A 22,025-nucleotide genomic window follows, 5' to 3' on the forward strand; every position below is an offset into this window, starting at 1 on the left:
CTCAAAAAAAAGAGATTTTTCCCAATTATAGGAAAGGGAGATTGGATTTAAGGAAATGGGAATGGGATTTTAGGAAAGGGAGATGGGATTTTAGGAAAAAGGGATGGGATTTTAGGAATGGGGGATCCAATTTTAGGAAGAGGGCAATGGGATTTTAGGAAATGAGGGATCAGATATTAGGAAGGGGGATGGGATTTTAGGAAAAGGGGATGGGATTGTAGGAAAGGGAGACGGGATTTTAGGAAAAGGGGGTGGGAATTTGGGAAAGGGGGATGGGATTTTAGGAAACAAGGATGGGATTTTAGGAAATGAGGATCCGATTTCAGGAAAGGGGGATGAGATTTTAGAAAAGGGGATTGGATTTTAGGAAATGAGGATGGGATTGTAGGAAAGGGGAGATGGGATTTTAGGAAAGAGGGATCAGATATTAGGGAAGGGGATGGGATTTTAGGAAATGAGGATCTGATTTTAGTAAAGGGGGTTTGGATTTAAGGAAATGTGAATGGGATTGTAGAAAATGGGGATGGGATTTTAGGAAACAAGGATGGGGTTTTTGGAAAGGGGGGGTGGGATTTTAGGAAAGAGGGATTAGGGAAGGGGGATGAGATTTAGGAAATGGGGATGGGATTTTAGGAAACAAGGATGGGATTTTAGGAAATGAAGATCTGATTTCAGGAAAGGGGGATGAGATTTTAGGATTGGATTTTAGGAAATGAGGATGGGATTATAGGAAAGGGGAGATGGGATTTTAGGAAAAAGGGATCAGATATTAGGAAGGGGGATGAGATTTTAGGAAATGGGGATGGGATTGTAGGAGAGATGGGATTTTAGGAAAGAAGGATGGGATTTTAGGGAATGGGGATGGGATTTTAGGAAAGGGGGATCAGGGAAGGGGGATGAGATTTAGGAAATTGGTATGGGATTTTGGGAAACAAGGATGGGATTTTAGGAAATGAGGATCCGATTTTAGGAAAGTGGGATTGGATTTAAGGAAATGGGATTTTAGGAAATGGGGATGGGATTGTAGAAAATGGGGATGGGATTTTGGGAAACAAGGATGGGATTGTAGGAAATGGGGATTGGATTTTAGGAAACAAGGATGGGATTTTAGGAAATGGGGATGGGATTTTAGAAAACAAGGATGGGATTTAATGAAATGAGGATGGGATTTTAGGACAAGGGCATTTGGGGTGCTGGGCTCACAGGGCCGTGCCCTGCTCGGGCGCCTTGGCCTCGCGCGGGTAGAACTCGGCCAGGACGCTCTCGGGGATGCGCTTGAGGAGCTGCTTGGGGAAGATGCGCAGGAGCTGCCAGCCGATGTCCAGGGACTCGAAAATGCTGCGGTTCTCGTAGGGCCCTGCCGGCACAGCGCGGGTTTGGGGGTGCTGCAGGGGCTCCCCCACACCCCAAACCCCGTGCAGGGCTGCAGGCTCACCCTGGGAGATGAACTGCTTCTCGAACTTGTGCAGGAACTCCAGGTACAGGAGGTCGTCGGCGGACAGAGCCTCCTCGCCCACCACGGCCTTCATGGCCTGCACGTCCTTCCCGATGGCGTAGCAGGCGTACTGGGATGGGAATTCAGGGATGGGCTGGGCTGGGCACCGATCCCACAGCCCCCAGAGACACCTCCTGCCATCCCAGGGGGATGCAAATCCAGCCAGCAAATCTGAGGATTCCAGCCCAGGCAGGAATTCCTTCCCAAATCCCAGCCCAATCTCCCCTTTCCCTGTGTCCTGTCCCTCCGGGTCCTGCAAAGCTCATCCCAGATCCTTCCTTTCTCCAGGGTAACATTCCCAACATTCCCAGAGCAGAGGGGCTCCAGAATCCTGGAATGGTTTGGGTTGGAAGGGACCTTAAATCCCATCCCATCCCATCCCATCCCATCCCATCCCATCCCATCCCATCCCATCCCATCCCATCCCATCCCATCCCATCCCATCCCATCCCATCCCATCCCATCCCATCCCATCCCATCCCATTCATATCCAGGGACATCTCCCACTGTCCCAGGTGGATCCAGCCTGGCCATGGACACTCCAGGGATCCAGGGGCAGCCCCAGCAAATCTGGGAATTCCAGCCCAGCCCCTCCCCACCCTCCCAGCCAGGAATTCCTTGCCCACATCCCAGCCCAATCTCCCCTTTCCCAGTGAAGCCATTCCCTGTGTCCTGTCCCTCCAGCCCTTGTCCCCAGTCCCTCTCCAGCTCTCCTGGAGCCCCTGTAGGGACTCTGAGCATTCCCTGGAATTTTTCCTTCTCCAGGGGAGCACTCCCAGCTCTTCCAGCCCTTGGAGCATCTCCAGAACCTCCCCTGGAATTGCTCCAGCAGCTCCTGGATTTGGGATCCACAGGTGGGGCCTCACCTGTGGCTCCCCAGCCAGGGGGACAGGAAGACCCTGAAGTGACAAACGCCCCCTCAGTGTCCCCAAGGCCTCACCAGCTGGTTGGACACGTCCCCGTGGTCCTTCCTGGTCATCCCCTCTCCGATGGCCGATTTCATCAGCCGCGACAGCGACGGCAGGACGTTGATGGGGGGGTAAATCTGTGGGGTGAGAGTGACCCCAATGTCCACCTGACCCTCCCATCCTGGTGTTCCTGGGTGGATTCCAGCCCTGTTGGGTGCTGGATCCATCCCAGATCCATCCTGGATTGAACCAGGGGTTTGGGAACCAACCTGGCGGTTGTGGAGCTGCCGGTCCACGTAGATCTGGCCCTCGGTGATGAAGCCAGTCAGGTCGGGGATGGGGTGGGTGATGTCTGGGGTGGGGGGACAAAGGGGCTGTGAGACCCCAAGGTGGGGGTGGGGACAGTGTTATTGTCACCTCTGTGGGGTCACTGGGGCAGCGCAGCCCCCACTGGGGTCAGTACGGGGGTTTGGGGTCACCTCCCTGTCCTGGAGTTGGGGACACCAAATGGGAGGGGATGGGGTGGCTTGTGTGATATTTTGGTGTCACCTCCCTGTCCTGGAGCTGGGGACCCCAAACAGGTAGTTATGGGGGTGGCTTGGATGGCATGGAATTGTCTCAGTGTCACCCCCTTTTCCAGGGGCCAGGGACCCCAAATGGGAGGGGATGAGGGTGGCTTGGATGACATTTTGGTGTCACCCCCTTGTCCCTGACCCCAAACAGGGATTTTGAGGGATTGTTGGGGACACAGGGAGGTCTCAGCTCCTCAATCACCACCCCAGCAGCACCAGCCCAGGAGCTCCCCAAAACCGGCTCAAACCAGAGCAATTTGGGATTTTCCAAACCCGCGATTTCCCAGAGTGGGGAAATCCTGATCTCCCATAGGAATTCTGCTCTCCTGCGGGATTGCCAATGTGCTGTGGGATTCCTGATCTGCTGTGGGATTTCCGCTCTCCCATGGGATTCCCAATGTGCTGTCGAATTACTGATCTCCTGTGGGATTGCAAATCTGCTGTGGGATTCCCAATCTGCTGTGGGATTCCTGATCTGCTGTGGGATTCCCAATCTCCTGTGGGATTCCCAATCTGCTGTGGGATTCCTGATCTGCTGTGGGATTCCCAATCTGGTGTGGAATTCCTGATCTGCCGTGGGATTCCTGCTCTGTTGTGGGATTCCTGCTCTCCCATAGAATTCCCGCTCTCCCGTAGAATTCCTGATCTCCCATGGGATTCCTGCTCTCCTGTGGAGTTCCTGCTCTTCCATAGAATTCCCAATCTCCCATGGGATTCCCGCTCTCCCATAGAATTCCTGCTCTCCCATGAAATTCTCACTCTCCCATGGAATTCTCATTCTCCCGTGGGATTCCCAATCTCCCATAGAATTCCTGCTCTACTGTAGAATTCCCACTCTCCTGTAGAATTCCCGCTCTCCCCTGGGATTCCCGCTCTCCCATAGAATTCCTGCTCTCCTGTAGAGTTCCCGCTCTTCCGTAGAATTCCCGCTCTCCCCTGGGATTCCCGCTCTCCCATAGAATTCCTGCTCTCCCATAGAATTCCCGCTCTTCCATAGAATTCCCGCTCTCCCATAGAATTCCCGCCCTCCTGTGGGATTCCCGGCCCCCTGACCGTCGTTGGGCATGGTGAGGATGGGGATCTGGGTGATGGAGCCGTTCCTGCCCTCCACGCGCCCGGCGCGCTCGTAGATGGTGGCCAGGTCCGTGTACATGTAGCCGGGGAAGCCGCGGCGGCCCGGGACCTCCTCCCTGGCTGCCGACACCTGTGGGGTTCAGGGGGGTCAGAGCACCCCAAACACCCCAAAAACCACAGGAGGCACGAGGGACACCAGTGTCCCAAGGAGTCCAGGAAACCCCAAAACCCCAGGTGTGCTGGGTGCCCCAAAAACCCCAAAACTCCAAACGCCCTAAAACCTCCAAGAAGCTTGGGTGTCCTGAGAATCTTGATCACCCCAGACACATCAAACACCTCAAAAGACCCCAAACATCCCAAAAAACCATGGGAGGCACGAAGGACACGAGTGTTCTAAGCAGTCCAGGAAACCCCAAAAACCCCAGGTGTGCTGAATGCTCCAAAAACCCCAAACACCCCAAAAACCCCAAGGACCCCGAGCTGTCCTTGTCACCCTGAGTATTCCAGATATTCCAAAAACCCCAAATACCGCCCAAAACCCTGGGATCCCCAGCTGTCCTGGTCACCCTCAGCACCCCAGGTACCCCAAAAAACACAAACACCCCAAAAACCCCAAGGACCCTGAGCTGTCCTGGTCACCCTGAGCACCCCAGTACCCCAAAAACCCCAGACATGCTGGGTGCCCAAAAAACCCCAAAAACCCCAAGGACCCTGAGCTGTCCTTGTCACCCTGAGTACTCCAGATACCCTAAACCCCCCAAACATCTCAAATTGTCCTTGTCAAATTGTCCACCCCATGTCCCCATGTCCACCCCAGGCCTCCTGTGGCCACCCCATGTCCCTGTGGCCACAATATGTCCCCATGACCATCCCATGTCCCCATGGCCATCCCATGTCCCTGTGGCCATCTCAGGCCCCCTGTGGCTACTCCATGACCCTGTGGCCACCCCATGTCCCCGTGGCCACCCCATGTCCCCGCGCTGACCTCCCGCAGCGCCTCGGCGTAGGAGCTCATGTCGGTCAGGATGACCAGCACGTGCTTCTCGCACTGGTACGCCAGGAACTCGGCCGTGGTCAGCGCCAGCCGGGGCGTGATGATCCTCTCGATGCTGTGCGACACCCCCAAACAGCCCAATTAGCCTAATTAGACTCTCCCCACTGGTGATGTCCCCAGGGCAGGGGGACTTGCGGAGTTTTGGGGTCCCCAAGCAGGGCAGGGCATTGGGGAACCCCAGGTGAGCCCCCCCAAAGTGATCCGGAGGGAAATGGAAGGGTCCTGGTGGGGGAAAAGGGAGAGGGAAGAAAGGGAAAGAGGGAACAAAAGAGGGAGAGGGAAAAGGAGGGGGAGAAGAGAGAAGGAGGAGGAAAATGGAGGAGAAAAGAAGGAGAAGGAAGAAAGGAGGAGCAGCAAAAGGAGGGAGAAAGGAAAAGAAGGAAAATGGAGAAGAGAAGAAAGAGAAAGAAGAAAAAAGGAGAAAGGAGGAGGTAAAAGGGGAAGAAGGAAAAGGAGAAGGAGAAATGAAAAAGGAAGGAGAAGAATAAGAAGGGAGGGAGAAGGAGGAGGAGGAAAAGGAGAAAGGAGGAGAAAGGAGGAGAAAGGAGGAGAAAGGAGGAGAAAGGAGGAGAAAAGAGGAGCAAGGAGGAGAAAAGAGGCGCTCACGTGGGGTCGTTGGCCAGGTTGAGGAACAGGCAGACATTCTCCATGGAGCCGTTCTGCTCAAAGTCCGACTTGAAGAACCGCGCGGTCTCCATGTTCACCTGCGGCGGGCGGGACACGCGGTCAGCAGGGTGGGGACATGAGGAGAGGGGACACGGGGACATGGTGGATCTGGGGTCACCTGGGATGTCCCCTCGCGCCCCCGACTCACCCCCATGGCCGCGAAAACGATGGCGAAGTTGTCCTCGTGGAAATCCACCACGTCCTTGGATTTCTTCACCAGCCCGGCCTGGCGGCAAATCTGCGCCGCGATCTGAGGGAGGGGACAGGGACAGGGGTGGCACCAGGGACACCCCAGAGCGGCCATGACACCGCTGGGACACGGGGTGGGGGTCAGTGGGGTGTCCTGCCTTGCCTGTGGTCACTCCTGACTGGTCAGGGATGGTTTCCATCCCATTGTCCCATCCCATTGATCCCATTCCAATGTTCCATCCCATCCCAATGTCCCATCCCAATGTCCCATCCCAACCCATTCCATCCCATCCCCCTCTGGAATTTCCAGCCCCTCCCACTCTGTCCCCTCTGTCCCAGCCACACTCATGGGGATATTAAAGGATCTCGAACCACCCCAAATCCCTGGATTTCAGGACCCCAAATCAGCCCAGATCCTCCCGCACAGGGATTGTGGTGCCAACAGGGAAACTGAGGCACGAGCTGCCCGCAGCTTCCCAACACTGGGAGAGGGAATCCAACCTTCCCAAATCCCTCCCCGCTCCTTTCCCGCAGTCCCACCTCGTTGTGGGGCAGCCCGGCAGCCGAGAAGATCGGGATTTTCTGCCCGCGAGCGATGCTGTTCATGACGTCGATGGGAGAGATCCCGGTCTGGATCATCTCCTCGGGATAGATGCGCCCATGGGGGTTGATGGGCTGGCCTGAAGCGGGGAAAGGAGGGATCATGGAATGGTTGGGGTTGGAAGGAGCTTTGGACCCATCCGGGGACACTTCCCAACATCCCAGGGTGCTCCAAGCCCTTGGAACTTCGGGAGATGGGGTGGAAGGGGATGCAGGGATGGCCATGGTTGGTGGCAAAAATTGGGAAGAAAGTTCTGGAGATGAACAGGGAGGAGAACTGGAGTGGGACAGGAACCAACCCAGGACCTGGAAACCCTCCTGGAGCATACGGTGAGGATGGATGAATGATGGGTGATGGATGGATGGATGATGGATGGATAATGGATGATGGATGGATGATGGATGGATGGATGATGGATGGATGATGGATGGATGGATGGATGGATGGATGATGGATGGATGATGGATGGATGATGGATGGATGGATGATGGATGGATGATGGATGGATGGATGGATGGATGGATGATGGATGGATGATGGATGATGGATGGATGATGGATGGATGGATGATGGATGATGGATGGATGGATGATGGATGATGGATGGATGGATGGATAATGGATGATGGATGGATGATGGATGGATGGATGATGGATGGATGGATGGATAATGGATGATGGATGGATGATGGATGGATGGATGATGGATGGATGATGGATGGATGGATGGATGGATGGATGGATGATGGATGGATGATGGATGATGGATGATGGATGATGGATGGATGATGGATGGATGGATGGATGGATGATGGATGATGGATGGATGGATGATGGATGGATGGATGGATGGATGGATAATGGATGGATGGATGATGGATGGATGATGGATGGATGATGGATGGATGGATGGATGGATGGATGGATGGATGGATGGATGGATGGATGATGGATGATGGATGGATGATGGATGGATGATGGATGGATGATGGATGGATCATGGATGATGGAGGGATGGATGTGTTGACACCACAGGGCTGTGGTGACCATCAGGGCTTGGTGTCACCCCCAGTTCCAGGCTGTCCCCAACCCCTCCCACATTCCCACCGAGCCGGAGCTGTCACCGTTGATGTCCAGGAAGTCCTCGGCCATCACCGGGGGGCCGCTGTCGATGGGTTTGGCGGAGCCATTGAACACCCGGCCTGTGGGGACAGAGGGACTGTCCCTGCTCAGGGCCACCAGCTGGGGGTGACACCTGCCGGTGCGGTGGCCCCAGGGCACGGTCCCCACCCCAATCCAGGACACCCCACCCACCCCCAGAGGGGACGCAGGGACCGGGGGCTGTGGGTGTGGGGTAGGAAGTGTCACCTGCGGGCTGGGTGTGACAGGGAGATGCCAGCACGTGGAGACAAGGGTCCAATGTCCCTCACATGCTCCTCCACCTCCATCACCCTGTCCCTGTGTCCCCATTACCCTGTCCCTGTGTCCCCATGCCCCCGTGTCCCCATCGTCCTGCCCCATGTCCCCACCACCCTGTCCCTTTGTCCCCGTGTCCCCATGTCCCCAGCCACCTCCCTCCCGCAGCCCCCATCTCCTGGGCGGGCGGGGTGACACCAAGCCCCCCTCACAGTGTCCCCAGGGAGGGGACACGGCCACTCCGCTCCGTCTCAGCCTCATCGACCGCCTCGGAGCCGCGGTGGCATCGATCGCGACAAAGCCACGGCTCCCTCCTGTCCCCTCCCCGCTCCCCCCGCCCCCCCATGGGACGCAGTGGCGGTGCGGGGACACGGTGGCGGTGTCACAGCGCATCAGGGTGATGGCAGCGCCGAGCGCCGAGCGGGAAAGGTCAGCGGCCACGGGAGCGGCGACTCCCGGGGGACACCGAGAGCGGGGGGGGACGGACACAGGGAGGGGACACCGGGAGAGGACACAAACACGAGAGGGGACAGACACCGGAGAGGGACAGACACAGAGGGGACAGACAGACACCGGGAGGGGGGACAGACACGGGAGGGGGTGACACTTTTAGGGATGGGGTGCCAGGATGAGGTGACACTTTCAGGAATGCGGTGACACTTTCAGGGATGTGGTGACACCGCCAGGAATGGGGTGACACCTTCAGGGATGGGGTGACACCTTCAGGGGTGAGTTGACACTGCCAGGGATGAGGTGACACTTTCAGGGATGCGGTGACACTTTCATGGATGGGGTGACACTTTCAGGGATGCGGTGACACTTCCATGGATGGGATGACACCTCTAGAAACGGGGTGGCACTTTCAGGGCTGAGGTGACACTTTCAGGAATACGGTGACACCCCCAGTAATGCGGTGACACTTTCAGGAATGTGGTGATACATTCAGGGATGCAGTGACAGCCCCAGGAATGCGATGCCACCTCTAGAAACGGGGTGACACTTTCAGGGATGGGGTGACACTTTCAGGAAAACGGTGACACTTTCAGGAATGCGGTGACACCGCCTGGAATGCGGTGACACTTCCATGGATGGGGTGACACCTCTAGAAACGGGGTGACACTTTCATGGATGGGGTGACACTTTCAGGAATACGGTGACACTTTCAGGGATGCGGTGACACTTTCATGGATGTGATGACACCTCCAGGAATGCGGTGACACTTTCAGGGATGGGGTGACACTTTCAGGGATGCGGTGACGCCCCCAGGAAAGCGGTGCCACCTCACCTGGAATCCCTTCCCAGCCCATCCCAGGCTCTTTTTCCCGGGATAACCGCGCAGCGGGGACGCGGGGAGCGCTCCAGCCCTGCCTGCGGTGACTGTCCCCACTCGGAGGTGACCCAGCCGTGTCCTCAGCCCCAGAGCCGAACCCCAAACCCCCAAATCCCCAAACCCGGGTGTCCCCCGTGTCCCGAGCCGTGCTGGCCTCACCCAGCATGTCCTCGGACACCGGCGTGCGCAGGATGTCCCCGGTGAACTCGCACGTTGTCGCCTTGGCATCGATGCCAGATGTGCCCTCAAACACCTGCGGAGCAATTAACGGGGCAATTAACGGGGATTAATGAAGGGTTTGAAGGGGGTGACGTGACCCCCGCTCACCCCAACCCCCCCGGGAGGGGACATTAAAGAGGGGACAAGCGCTGGGGTTACAAACCCGTCCTGGGGGGATTGGGGTGAGGGGATATTTTTGGGGGGGGTCCGTGGATGCCGCACCCCCGGGGAAACCGGAGGCCTTTTGATCAGGGTAATATTTGCCATCATTTGTGTTAATTAGCCCCCGGCTCGCTGCTTTAATTAGCGCCGGGTGGCCCTGGGGGCAGCGGGAAGGTGGCGATGGTGACAGGTGACGCTCGGAGCCCCCCAGGTGGCTGCGGGTCACCCCCAACAACGCTGAGGCTGCCAAAAACTCCTTTTCTCCCCTTTTCCCTTCCTTTTATCCTTTATTTTTCCCCCGCCCGAGCCTGACTCCCTAATAGGATTAAAAGGGCATCCCCGAGGCGCAGGTGGCATTAGAGCGGCGATTTTGGGGCAGCTGCGCGGCCCCCCCGAGCCCCAGCGGGGCCGTTTGGGGGGGATCCGGGCTAATCAGGCGGGGTTTGACCCCAAATCTGACCCCAAACAGCTCGCGGGTTTGGGGACAGCCCCAAACGGTCACAGCCGCGGCTGTCCCAGGGTTGGTGGCTTTGGGGGGTGGTGGCAGCGGGATGGGGGAACGGTGGGGGTCAGTGTGGGGTGAGGGGTGGGGACACTGTCCCAGGACATTGTCCATCCCAGGACACTCCTGGCTGTCCCAGGACCCCCCTGACCATCCCAGGACACTCCTGACCATCCCAGGACATTGTCCATCCCAGGACACTCCTGGCTGTCCCAGGACATTTGTCTCAGGACACCGCCCATCCCACGACATCATCTGTGCCGATCGCAGGACACTGTCCCTTGTTCCAGGACACTGTCCCTTGTCCCAGGACATCCCTGACCGCTCCAGGACACCGCTGACCATCCCAGGACCATCCCAGGACACTGCCACCCATTCCACAGGACATTTGTCCCAGGACACTGCCCATCCCAGAACTCCACTTGTCCTTGGACATCGCCCATTCAAGGACACCTCTGACCATCCTGGGACACTGTCCCCTGCCCCAGGACACCCCCGACCACCCCAGGACATTGTCCCCTCTCCCAGGACACTGTCACTTGTTCCAGGACACCCCTGGCCATCCCTGGCCATTTGTTCCAGGACACTGCCCATCACAGGACCCCACTGCCTGTCCAAGGACACTGTCCCCCGTCCCAGGACACTCCTGCCCATCCCAGGACACCCCTGTCCATCCCAGGACACTGTCCCCTGTCCCAGGACACTGTCCCCTGTCCCAGGACACCCCTGACCATCCCAGGACACCCCTGTCCATCCCAGGACATTGTCCCCTGTCCCAGGACACCCCTGACCATCCCAGGACACTGTCCCCTGTCCCAGGACACTGTCCCCTGTCCCACAACACCCCTGGCCACCCCAGGACACCCCATGCCACCCCAGGACACTGTCCCCTGTCCCAGGACACCCCTGTCCATCCCAGGACACTGTCCCCTGTCCCAGAACACTGTCCCCTGTCCCAGGACACCCCTGGCCATCCCAGGACACCAATCCTGCCTCTAAAGAGCTCTGGGACACGAGCCCGACAGCCACCACTGGAGGGGGACAGAGCCGCGGGACAGAGCCCTGGGACAGAGCCCGCGCAGGCCCGGCGTGTGGCGGTGTCCCCGTGTCACCCTGTCACCGTGTCACCGTGTCGCCGCGCTCACCTGGACGATGGCCTTGGCGCCCATCACCTCCAGCACCTGCCCGCTGCGGGTGGTGCCGTTGGGCAGCGTGAAGTTCACGATCTCGGCGTACTGGGCGAACTGTGGGGACAGCGACACGGACAAATGTGGTGGCGGTGTCCCCTGTGTCCCCTCAGCCCGCTCCTGTCCCCCCAGCCCTGACGGTGCTGCCTCAGTTTCCCCCGCTTTGGTCCCGAAGCCACCAAACGCAGACGGGGGGAGGGGACACATGGCAGCAAAGTGGTGGCGGGGGATGGCGCTGCTTGTCCCTGTCGCTGTCCCCCCACTGCCCCGTGCCTCAGTTTCCCCGCTGTCGGGGGCCACTCCCAAGCCGGTGACAACAAGCGCTGTCACCGCCAGAGCCACCAGGCTGCCACCAGCTCCGAGGCAGAGGCCACGGGCACGGGTGGCACTCGTGGGGACACCGCGGGTGGCACGGAGGGGACTTTTGTAAAGAGGGGACACGTCCTGCTCTGGGGACAATGGCCAATGTCGCTCCTGCCCGGCACGCTCAGGGCTCTCCTGCTCCTCATTCCCGGCTCCAGCCCCGTGAACTTTGGACTTTAATTCCTCTGGATAAAAACAAAACCTTTGGATAAAGGGCGAGCGAGCCGCGGGAGCGGCCGCCACGGGCCGGCTCTTTGATTGAGCTGATTAATTAACAAATGGCAGGGGCCGCGGAAAGGCGACAACGGGTGACAAAACTCCTGCCGGGGTCACCCGGGTGGCCCGAGCCCACCCAGGAGAGCGGGGAGCAGGGACAGGGAGGGTGACAGCGAGGGGACAAGGGGCTTGTGGAGGGGACACCTCAGAGCAGGGTCCCTTGGGGAGCTGGGGAGGGGACAGGGGACAAGGGACAGAGCTGGGAGAGGGGAGAAGGGACAGGGACACAGGGGACAGGGCACAGGGACACAGGGGACAGGGCACAGGGACACAGGGGACAGGGCCTGAGCTCGGGCAGGGACGCGGGGACACGGGGACACGCCACCCGCGCGTGCAGGCGGGGACAGGGCTCTGCTGCCGACCGCGTCCAGAGGAGGGAGCTCGGACCCCGGAGAGGAGGGGACAGCCCAGGGGACAGCCCAGGGGACAAGGGACAGGAGGGACAGCCCAGGGAAATGGGGCAGAAAGGACGGGATAGGGACAGGGGACAGGTGACACGAGGTGGGTGTCACACTCCTCCCATTACACCCTGTGGTCACCACACAGCCCCAGGTGACACCGCCAGCTGTCCCCATGTCCCCAAAGTCCTACCTTGACGTTGTCCAGCACCACCAGCGGCCCGTTGACCCCGCACACCGTCCTGTAGGCTGGGGGAGGGGACACCGTCAGTCCCCAGGGCCACCCGGGGAGTGCCACCCCCAAATGCTGTCCCTTCCCGTGTCCCACTCCCTGTCCCTGTGACGCGCCGAGTGACCAGTGGTGGCCACTCGGAGTCTCTGTCCTGCAGGAAATGTCACTCAGGAATCGTGTCACCTCCTGGAGGTGTCCCCACGTGCCCGGCAGGGATGTCACCAGGGCCAGCAGGAAAGTGTCCCCTTGTCCCCAGGATCCTGCCTGGCCGGGGGGACCCCAGGGACATTGGGGAAATGAGGGTGTGACCCCGCGGGGACAGCGCTGGCACAGGGGTGACAGAGGGTGACAGGGAACAAACAGGTGACAAACGGGGATGAGGCCGGGCAGGAACCCAGGGAGAGGGAGCAGATCCTGGGAATGCCGGGATTGGGATCGGTTCTGGGAATTTCGGGATTGGGATCAATCCTGGGAGTGTCGGGATTGGGATCAGTCCTGAGAATGTCGGGACTGGGATCAATCCTTGGAATGTCGGGATTGGGATCAATCCTGGGAGTGCTGGGATGGGGATCAGATCCTGGGAATGTCGGGACTGGGATCAATCCCGGGAATGTCGGGACTGGGATCAGTCCTGGGAGTGCCGGGATTGGGATCAATCCTGGGAATGTCGGGATTGGGACCAGTCCTGGGAATGTCGGGATTGGGATCAATCCTGGGAATGTTGGGACTGGGATCAATCCTGGAAATTCTGGGACTGGGGTCAGATTTTGAGGAAAATGGGATTGGGATCAGTCCTGAGAGTGCCGGGATTGGGATCAGACCCCGGGAACTCCGGGATTGGGATCAGCTCCCAGGAACTCCGGGATTGGGATCAGAGCCCGGGAACTCTGGGACTGGGATCAGACCCCGGGAACTCCGGGGCTGGGATCAGATCCCGGGAATTCTGGGGCCGGGATGGGCTCCCGGCGGGTGCAGGTGTGCGGGAACTGATCCGGCTCTAAGCCGCGCCTTGATCAGCCCAGGAAGTGTCAAAGCCCCGAGCGCTGCCCCGGCCCCACTGACCCCGCCGGGCCCTTTCATCCGCTGCCCCCTGTCCCCTCTGCCATTCCCACCTGATCCTAATAGGATCGGAGAGGCCGGGCCAGCTGCAGGGCTGTCCCCTCCCCCTGCGCCGATGGGGGTCCCTGGATGTCCCCGTGGTGATGGTGGCATTGTCCCCCCAGGGATTTCATCCTTAGGGATGGGTCCCGTTTATCCCGCCGGTCACAGCCCCATCCTGGACACCCCCAGAGCTCTGTGGGGTCACCCCATGGCACAGAGGGACCCTCGGTGTCCCCTTCCCTGGGCAGTGCCAGTGATCCCGGACATTTCTGCAGTGGGATCAGGGAATTCCGGAGTGGTTTGGGTTCAGAAGGACCTGAAAGTCCAGGAATTCCAAACGTGGCAGCTCCCACTGTCCCAAGTGGATCCAGCCCGGCCTTGGACACTCCAGGGATCCAGGAGCAGCCCCAGCAAATCTGGGAATTCCAGCCCAGCCCCTCCCCACCCTCCCAGGCAGGAATTCCTTGCCCAGATCCCAGCCCAATCTCCCCTTTCCCAGTGAAGCCATTCCCTGTGTCCTGTCCCTCCAGCCCTTGTCCCCAGTCCCTCTCCAGCTCTCCTGGAGCCCCTGCAGGGACTCTGAGCATTCCCTGGCACTTTTGCTTCTCCAGGGGAACATTCCCAGCTCTTCCAGCCTGTCTCCAGTGCAGAGGAGCTCCAGTGCTGGGGGCAGCTCTGGAACCTGCTCTGGATTTGTTTCAGCAGCTCCACACGCCCCTGAAGTTGGATCCAGGAGCTGGAGCAGCTCCAGGGTGGGGTCTCACAGGGACACAATTCCCAAATTTCCCTCCACTTCTCCCAGGGCTGCTCCCAATCCTTTCCCCTCCCAGTCTGGATTTGTGCCCCGTCCCAGCTTGTCCAGCCCTTGGCCTTGCTGAACCCCCCCGAGGTTGTCCCAGCCCCACTCCAGGAGCTAATTAGCTAATTAGCCTTCTCTTCCCTTCCCCAATTAGGGCCGGTTCCCGCTGCTCGCCCATTCAGCCTGCGGAGGGGCCGGCACACCCGGAGCCCCCTCCCCGCCTTTTGTCCCCTTTATTCCCAAAGTGACCATCCGGCCTTTTATTCCCGTTCCCGCTCCCTCCCGGAGCTCTCCCGCTTCCCTTCCCCCAGCTGGAGTTTCTGGGAGCTTTTCTTGTTGCCCATGTCACCCCCGTGTGGGACAGGGACATTGGAGTGTCCCTTGTCCCGGCACAGGAGAGTCCAACTCGGTCCTGGTGGCTGCCACCCCCTTGGGGACATTCCTGGCTGCCATCACAGACCACTGGGATAGCTCTGCCCACCGGGAATGTGGGAGCCTCAGGCAGGGCTGGTGTCACCGGGGGGGAAAGTGGAACATCGGCTGAGCTTGGGTGATACGGAAATCCACCCTCAATCCATCATTAATGCATCCATCATCCATCCATCCATCATCCATCCATCCATCATCCATCCATCCATCCATCCATCCATCCATCCATCCATCCATCATCCATCCATCCATCCATCCATCCATCCATCCATCATCCATCCATGATCCATCATCCATCCATCATCCATCCATCCATCATTCATCCATCCATCATCCATCCATCATCCATCATCCATCCATCCATCCATCCATCCATCCATCCATCCATCCATCCATCATCCATCATCCATCCATCATCCATCATCCATCCATGATCCATCCATCCATCCATCATCCATCCATCCATCATCCATCCATCCATCATCCATCCATCCATCCATCCATCCATCCATCCATCATCCATCCATCCATCATCCATCCATCATCCATCCATCCATCATCCATCCATCATCCATCCATCATCCATCCATCATCCATCCATCATCCATCCATCCATCATCCATCCGTCATCCATCCATCCATCCATCCATCATCCATCCGTCATCCATCCATCATCCATCCATCCATCCATCATCCATCCATCATCCATCATCCATCCATCATCCATCATCCATCCATCCATCCATCCATCATCCATCCATCCATCCATCCATCCATCATCCATCCATCCATCCATCATCCATCCATCATCCATCCATCCATCCATCCATCCATCCATCCATCCATCATCCATCATCCATCCATCCATTTTCCCCATCTATCCACGGGCAGGGACATCACGCAATCCTGGAATGGTTTGGGTTGGGAGGGACCTTAAATCCCACCTGGTTCCATCCAGGCTCCTTCCACCATCCCAGGCTGCTCCAAGCCCCAGTGTCCAGCCTGGCCTTGGACATTTCCCAGGATCATTCCAGCCCCTCATCCATGCCCAGCTCTGTTCTGTCGTGACAGAGGCGGGAATCACGACAGCAGCGCCAAGGGACAGCCTGGAAAGGGGTCGGGATGGGGAGTGAGGAGGAGGAGGAAGAGAAAAAGTAGGAAAAGAAAGAGGAGGAAAAGAACGAGGAGGAAGAGGAGGAAGTGGGGGAGGAGAAGAAGAAAAAGGAGAAGAAGAAAAAGAAGAAGAAGAAGAATGGAGAGAAGAAGAAGAAGAAGGAGAACAAGAAGATGAAGAAGAAGAGGAAGAGGAAGAGGAAGAAGATGAAGAGGAGAAGGACACAAAGGAGGAGGAGAAGGAGAAGAGGAAGAAGAAGAGGAAGAAGAAGAGGAAGAGGAGGAGAAGGACACCAAAAGGGAGAAGATGAGGAAGAGGAGAAAAAGAACAAGAGGAGGTGGAGGAGAAGAGGAAGAAGAAGAAGACGAAGAAGAAGAGGAGGAGAAGGAAGAAAAAAGGAAGAGGAGGAGGGGAAGAGGAAGAGAAGGAGGAGGAGGAGAAGAAGAGGAGGAGGAAAAGGAAAAGAGGAAGGAAAAGAAGAGGAGGAGGGCCGAGAAGCGCGGGTGGAACACCGGAAAGCCCCAGCAGCGATAATGAAGCCGCTGCCTCAGGAGCTGCGGGCTGGGTGGGCTGCGATCGCCGGCCGGGGGCGGGGGGCTGGGGGGAGAGGGGCCGAGGGAAAAGAAAAAACTCTTTCAAACCTGGCCTTTCCACACCCCCAGCCCCAAATTCACAGCTGCTGTCAGAGGCAATCTCCGTCAGCGCTGACACTCACGCACTGCTGACCAGCGCGGCCACCGCGCGGGGGGGACCGCGGCCCCCGGTGACAAAGGGGACCCGACCCGGCTCCACTCGCCGCTAATTGCTCCCGCTCGCCCGCCCTGCCCTCCGCAGCCCCCGCGGCCTTCCCAGCCCCCCGACCCCGCAGGGCTCGGCTCCAAAGTGCGCCTTGAGGCGGCTCGCTGTCACCTGCGAGGGGGTTTTGGGGTGGTGGGAAGGGATTTTAAGGATCCATCAGGTCGGGGGGATCCGACCTTGGGCACTGCCAGGGATCCAGGGGCAGCCACAGCAAATCTGGGAATTCCAGTCCAGCCCCTCCCCATCCTCCCAGGCAGGAATTCCTTCCCAATATCCCACCCCAATTTCCCCTTTCCCAGTGGGAAGCCATTCCCCTTTTTGTCACCTCAGCATCTAGGCTGGGTGTGCAGCGAGTGATGCTCAACCCCAAATTCCAGAGCTGGGGAATGGATGGGGACACACCTGGAGCAGAGCTGGGAAGCAGGATGGGTAAACAGCCCCCAAATCCCCCAAATCCCCCAAATCCTCCCTCCCAGAGCAAAGCTGAGGGTGCAGAGCTGTCCCTGCAGGTCCAGAGCTGATCCTGAGCCACTCTGGGGGGCACAGGGAGGGGGGACCCCACCCCTGGCACCCCCTGGCAGGGCAGGGAGGGGCAGGGGGTGCTGGGCACCAGGCTCTGGGTGGGGCTGGATGCATCCCCCACCCCTGGCAGTGCCCAAGGTGAGCTGGGATGGCACTTGGAGCAGCCTGGCACAGTGGGAGGTGTCCCTACCCATGGCAGGGGTGGCACTGGGTGGGATTTCAGCTCCCCCACGCCTCAACCCAAACCAATTTTTAAGATTCTAGAATTTTAGAGATTTTAGGAATTTGGGGATTTTAAGATTCCACCAACTCTGCCTCATTCCCAGAATCCAACCCCGACCTCCAAACCCCTCTCACCCCCCTGAGATTTTTCCGACAATCCCTAAGTGACCGCTTCCCCCCCGAGTCCCGGTCGCCTCCGCAACCTGCCCATTGTGCCATGTGTCACTTTGTGCCGCGCTGTCAACCCCGCGGGGCTGTCCGAGGCCGGCAGGGGCCGTGAAAAGCCCGGCGGGGGGTCACACTCTATGCCACTAATTAGGGCCCGGCGGCCGCGGGTTCCCAGACACACCTGCACAGTCATGTGGGGGCAGCCGGAGAAAGGCGGCCCCAGCCAAGCGTGAACCCGGGGAAAAAAAAAGAGAAAAAAAAAACAAGGCAAAAATTTTTTAAAAAAAGGAAATTCGATCGTAGGGGGAGATGGTGCTGTGAGTTTTGCTGGTGGGAAAAAAAAGGGATGGAGAGGAGAGGGGAAAGGGAATTTGGGGATGGATCTGAAGGATACAAGAGGAAGGGGAAGAGTGGGGGATTTTTTGGGGTGGAGGGGTGTGGGGCAGTGGGGTCAGACCCCCAGGGAAGGGAGGTCAAGGCTGGGCAGGGTCCCTGGATCGTCCCCTGCTGCTTCCTGTGTCCCAAACCCTGCCAGGGAAAGATCCCAAAAGCATCATCCTGGGAATGCACTGGGAAGAGTGGCAGGGATGAAAGGGACAGCTGGGACATGGCAATGTCACAAAATGGGAGGGGCTTGATGACAGAAATTGGGTGTGGTGCGTCCTGCTCGGTCCATCCATCCAAAATCCATCCATCCGTCCATCCATCATCCATCCATCCATCCATCCATCCAAAATCCATCCATCACCCATCCATCATCCATCCATCCATCCATCCATCCATCCATCCATCCGTCATCCATCCATCCATCCATCCATCATCCATCCATCCATCATCCATCCATCCATCCATCCATCATCCATCCATCATCCATCCATCATCCATCATCCATCCATCCATCCATCCATCCGTCATCCATCCATCATCCATCCATCATCCATCCATCCATCATCCATCCATCATCCATCCATCCATCCATCCATCCATCCATCCATCATCCATCCATCCATCATCCATCCATCCATCATCCATCATCCATCCATCATTCATTCATCCATCCATCATCCATCCATCCATCATCCATCATCCATCATCCATCATCCATCCATCCATCCATCCATCATCCATCCATCCATCCCTGACCATTCCCCATCCCTTCTTGGCCCCTCCCAGTTCTCCCAGCTCGGTGTCACTCCTGTGCCCTGTGCCACACTCAGACCCCAAACTGGGAACCTGAAATGGGACCCCAAACAGGGCCCTCAAACTGGCACCCAAAACTTGGATCCCAAACTGGGACTCTAAACTGGAACCCTGAACTGCAACCCTAAACTGGAACCCAAACTGGGACCTAAACAGGGACCTCAAACTGGGATCCTAAACTGGAACACAGAACTGGAACCCTTAACTGCAATCCTAAACTTTGACCCTAAACTGGAACCCCACAGTGGGAGCCTAAACGTGGGCTTTAAACTGAGAACCTAAACTGGGACCCCACATTGGGACCCCAAACTTGAACCCTAAACTGGATTAACCCCTAACTGCAATGCTAAACTGGGACCTAAACTGGGATTCCAAACTGGGACCCCAAACTGGGAATCCCACACCCCCGTGAGCTCAGGCACCCACAACCCCGCGCTGCCCCCTCCCATTTCCCGGGGTGTCCCCTCCCCTCCGGATGTCACCGCCAGGTCCCCCCCGGCTGTGCCACCTCGCCGTGTCCTTCCTGCCACCTCTGCTGTCACCTCCCGGGACATTTTGGGGCGCGGGGACCCGCCTGGGTGACAAGGACAGCATATTGTCCCCGCCTGGGTGGCGGTGCCGGGGTTGAACTGGGGACAAGGGGACAAACGCGTCCCTTGGGGGTGACAAACGCGACAAAAGCGGGAAGGGATCTCCAGGGTTTTTCCTGGCAAAGGGACACGCGGGTGACACCGAGCCAAGGGCTGGCGCTGTGCCAGGTGACCCGGGCACGAGTCACCCGCGGGTGGCCGCTGTTGACAGCAAACACGGCGGGTGGCGGGCAGGGCCAGCTCGGCTCGGGAGGGACCGGTGCCACCCGGCTGGGGACGAGGGGAGGTGACATCGCAAGGAGGTGACATCCAAACCCCCCTCCTTCGCCGGCAGCGAAGGCACAAAGGTCACAGCGGACGCCCTGGGTGACAGCGGGGGTTTGGGGACAAAGTGACGGGGGGATCGTCCACTCCGGTGTGGCACGGTGCCAGCTGCGCCGATGTCGCCGTGGGGTGGGGACACAACTGGAAGGGACGACCGGGGCATCCCGCGAATCTCTGGGGTGTCACCACAGCGCCCCACAGGTGCCCCCAGGGTGGGGACACCTTCCCCGGTCCTTGTGGGTGCGGTCCCCAGGAGGGGACACCCCCGCAACCCCACAGTGTCCCCCTGTCCCCGCGAGAGACAGACGTGGCCCCTGTGCCACCCTACCTGTCACAGTGCCACCCAGCTGTCCCCTCCTGAGCCGGGGTCACCCACCCACTCCTGTCACCCCTGCCTGTCCCAGTGTCACCCAGCCGTGTCACCTCTGACTGCCCCAGTGCCACCCCTCTGTCCCTTGCTGTCCTAGTGCCACTCACCTGTCCCTGTCACCCCTGCCTGTCCCAGTGCCACCCAGCTGTCCTTTCCTGACCCAGTGTCACCCACCCAGCCCTGTCCTAGTGCCACTCACCTGTCCCTGCCACCCCTGCCCGTTCCAGTGTCACCCACCTGTCCCTTCCTGTGCCCTAGTGCCACTCACCTGTCCCTGCCACCCCTCCCTGCCCCAGTGTCACCCACCTGCCCAGTGCCAGTGCCACCCACGCACTCCTGCCCGGTGTCACCCTCTCGACCGCTCTGTTCGGGGACAGAGTGATGTCCCCCCCCTTCCCAGGGCTCGCCCCGCGGTGTCCCCGCGGTGTCCCCGCGTGTCCCCGTGTCCCCCACTCACTCAGCCGGGGGTTGCTGTGGAAGTCGCGGGTCACGGCCAGCCCGTGCTCGCGGGCGGCCGCCAGCTCTGTCGCCGCTGCTGTCACCTTGGTGGCGGCCATGGCCTTGTCGCTGTCGCTGTCCCCGTCACGGTCCCGCCGGGCAGGACACGGCAGCGCCTCGGGTTTTGTAGCCCCGGCCCGGCCCCCGCCGGTCCCGCCCCGCCCGCGACACCGGCAGCGAAGGTGACACTGGTAGCGAAGGTGACACCGACAGCAAAGGTGACACCGACAGTAAAGGTGACACCGGCAGCGAAGGTGACACCGACAGCAAAGGGGACACTGGCAGTAAAGGGGACACCGACAGCAAAGGGGACACTGGCACTAAAGGGGACACCGGCAGTAAAGGGGACGCTGGCAGCGAAGGTGACACCCACAGCGCCGCGACATCGCGACACAGGTGGCACCGTGTTGTCTGTAAACAACGGGAGGGAGCGGCCGGAGCCGGGATGGGGACAGGGAGTGGCGATGGGAACGGGGATGGGAATTGGGAACTGGAATTGGGGATGGGAACTGGAATTGGGAACTGGGAATGGGGATGGGGAATTGGGAATTGGGAACTGGGATGGGAATTGGGAACTGGGAATGGGGATGGGGAATTGGGATTGGGAATGGGGAACTGGGAATGGGGATGGGATTTGGGATTTGGGAACTGGGAATGGGGATGGGATTTGGGAACTGGGAATGGGGATGGGAACTGGGATTGGGGATGTGAATTGGGATTGGGATCGGGATTGGGAACTGGGAATGGGGATTGGGATTGGGAACTGGGAATGGGGATTGGGAATTTGGAACTGGAATGGGGATGGGAACTGGAATTGGGGATGGGAACTGGAATTGGGAACTGGGAATGGGGATTGGGAATGGGATTGGGTATGGGGGCAGAGATGGAGATGGATGGGGATGGGGATGAGAGAGGGAGAGGGATAAGGAGTATTAGATAAGGAAAGGGATAGGGATAATGGATAAGAGATAAGGGGTAGGGACAGGGACAGGGACAGGGACAGGGACAGGGACGGGGCAGGGACAGGGTAGGGATAGGGGTATAAAATAAGGAAAGGGACAGGGATAAGGGATGAGGAATGGGATAAGGGATATGAGATAAGGAGTGGGATAGGGATAATGGATAGGGATGGGAATAGGGACGGGAAATGGGATAGGGATATAGGGTAAGGATTGGGATAGGGATAAAGAACAGGGATGAGGGGTATGAGATAAGGAATGGGATAGCGAGAGGGAGAAGAGGGAGTG

At 58.7% G+C, this 22,025-nt stretch overlaps 1 protein-coding gene across 1 annotated transcript; it reads right to left on the reverse strand.

Moving 5' to 3' along the window:
* Window positions 1–1,136: 1,136 nt before the first annotated feature.
* ATP6V1B1 (ATPase H+ transporting V1 subunit B1) lies at window positions 1,137–20,837 on the reverse strand. The gene is made up of 14 exons (XM_033060884.1): window positions 20,738–20,837; window positions 12,605–12,660; window positions 11,333–11,431; window positions 9,464–9,557; window positions 7,683–7,760; window positions 6,499–6,638; window positions 5,918–6,019; window positions 5,710–5,807; window positions 5,035–5,158; window positions 4,029–4,179; window positions 2,673–2,755; window positions 2,436–2,540; window positions 1,436–1,565; window positions 1,137–1,357 (listed from the first exon to the last, which is right to left on the reverse strand). Exons 1-14 carry the CDS (start codon window positions 20,835–20,837, stop codon window positions 1,200–1,202), a joined length of 1,518 nt encoding a protein of 505 aa, XP_032916775.1. The 3' UTR covers window positions 1,137–1,199.
* Between the last annotated feature and the right edge of the window lie 1,188 nt (window positions 20,838–22,025).

The sequence above is a fragment of the Catharus ustulatus genome, chromosome 5 (assembly GCF_009819885.2).
Source record: "Catharus ustulatus isolate bCatUst1 chromosome 5, bCatUst1.pri.v2, whole genome shotgun sequence".
NCBI lineage: Eukaryota > Metazoa > Chordata > Aves > Passeriformes > Turdidae > Catharus > Catharus ustulatus.

Excerpts from the sequence above, each read along its gene's own strand:
- ATP6V1B1 (XM_033060884.1), bottom strand. The coding sequence starts at position 20,837 with ATGGCCGCCACCAAGGTGACAGCAGCGGCGACAGAGCTGGCGGCCGCC. Across the intron at positions 5,159-5,709 it reads AACCTGGCCAACGACCCCAC|CATCGAGAGGATCATCACGC; the intron begins GTGAGCGCCTCT and ends GGTGTCGCACAG. Across the intron at positions 2,541-2,672 it reads GGCAGCTCCACAACCGCCAG|ATTTACCCCCCCATCAACGT; the intron begins GTTGGTTCCCAA and ends CTCACCCCACAG.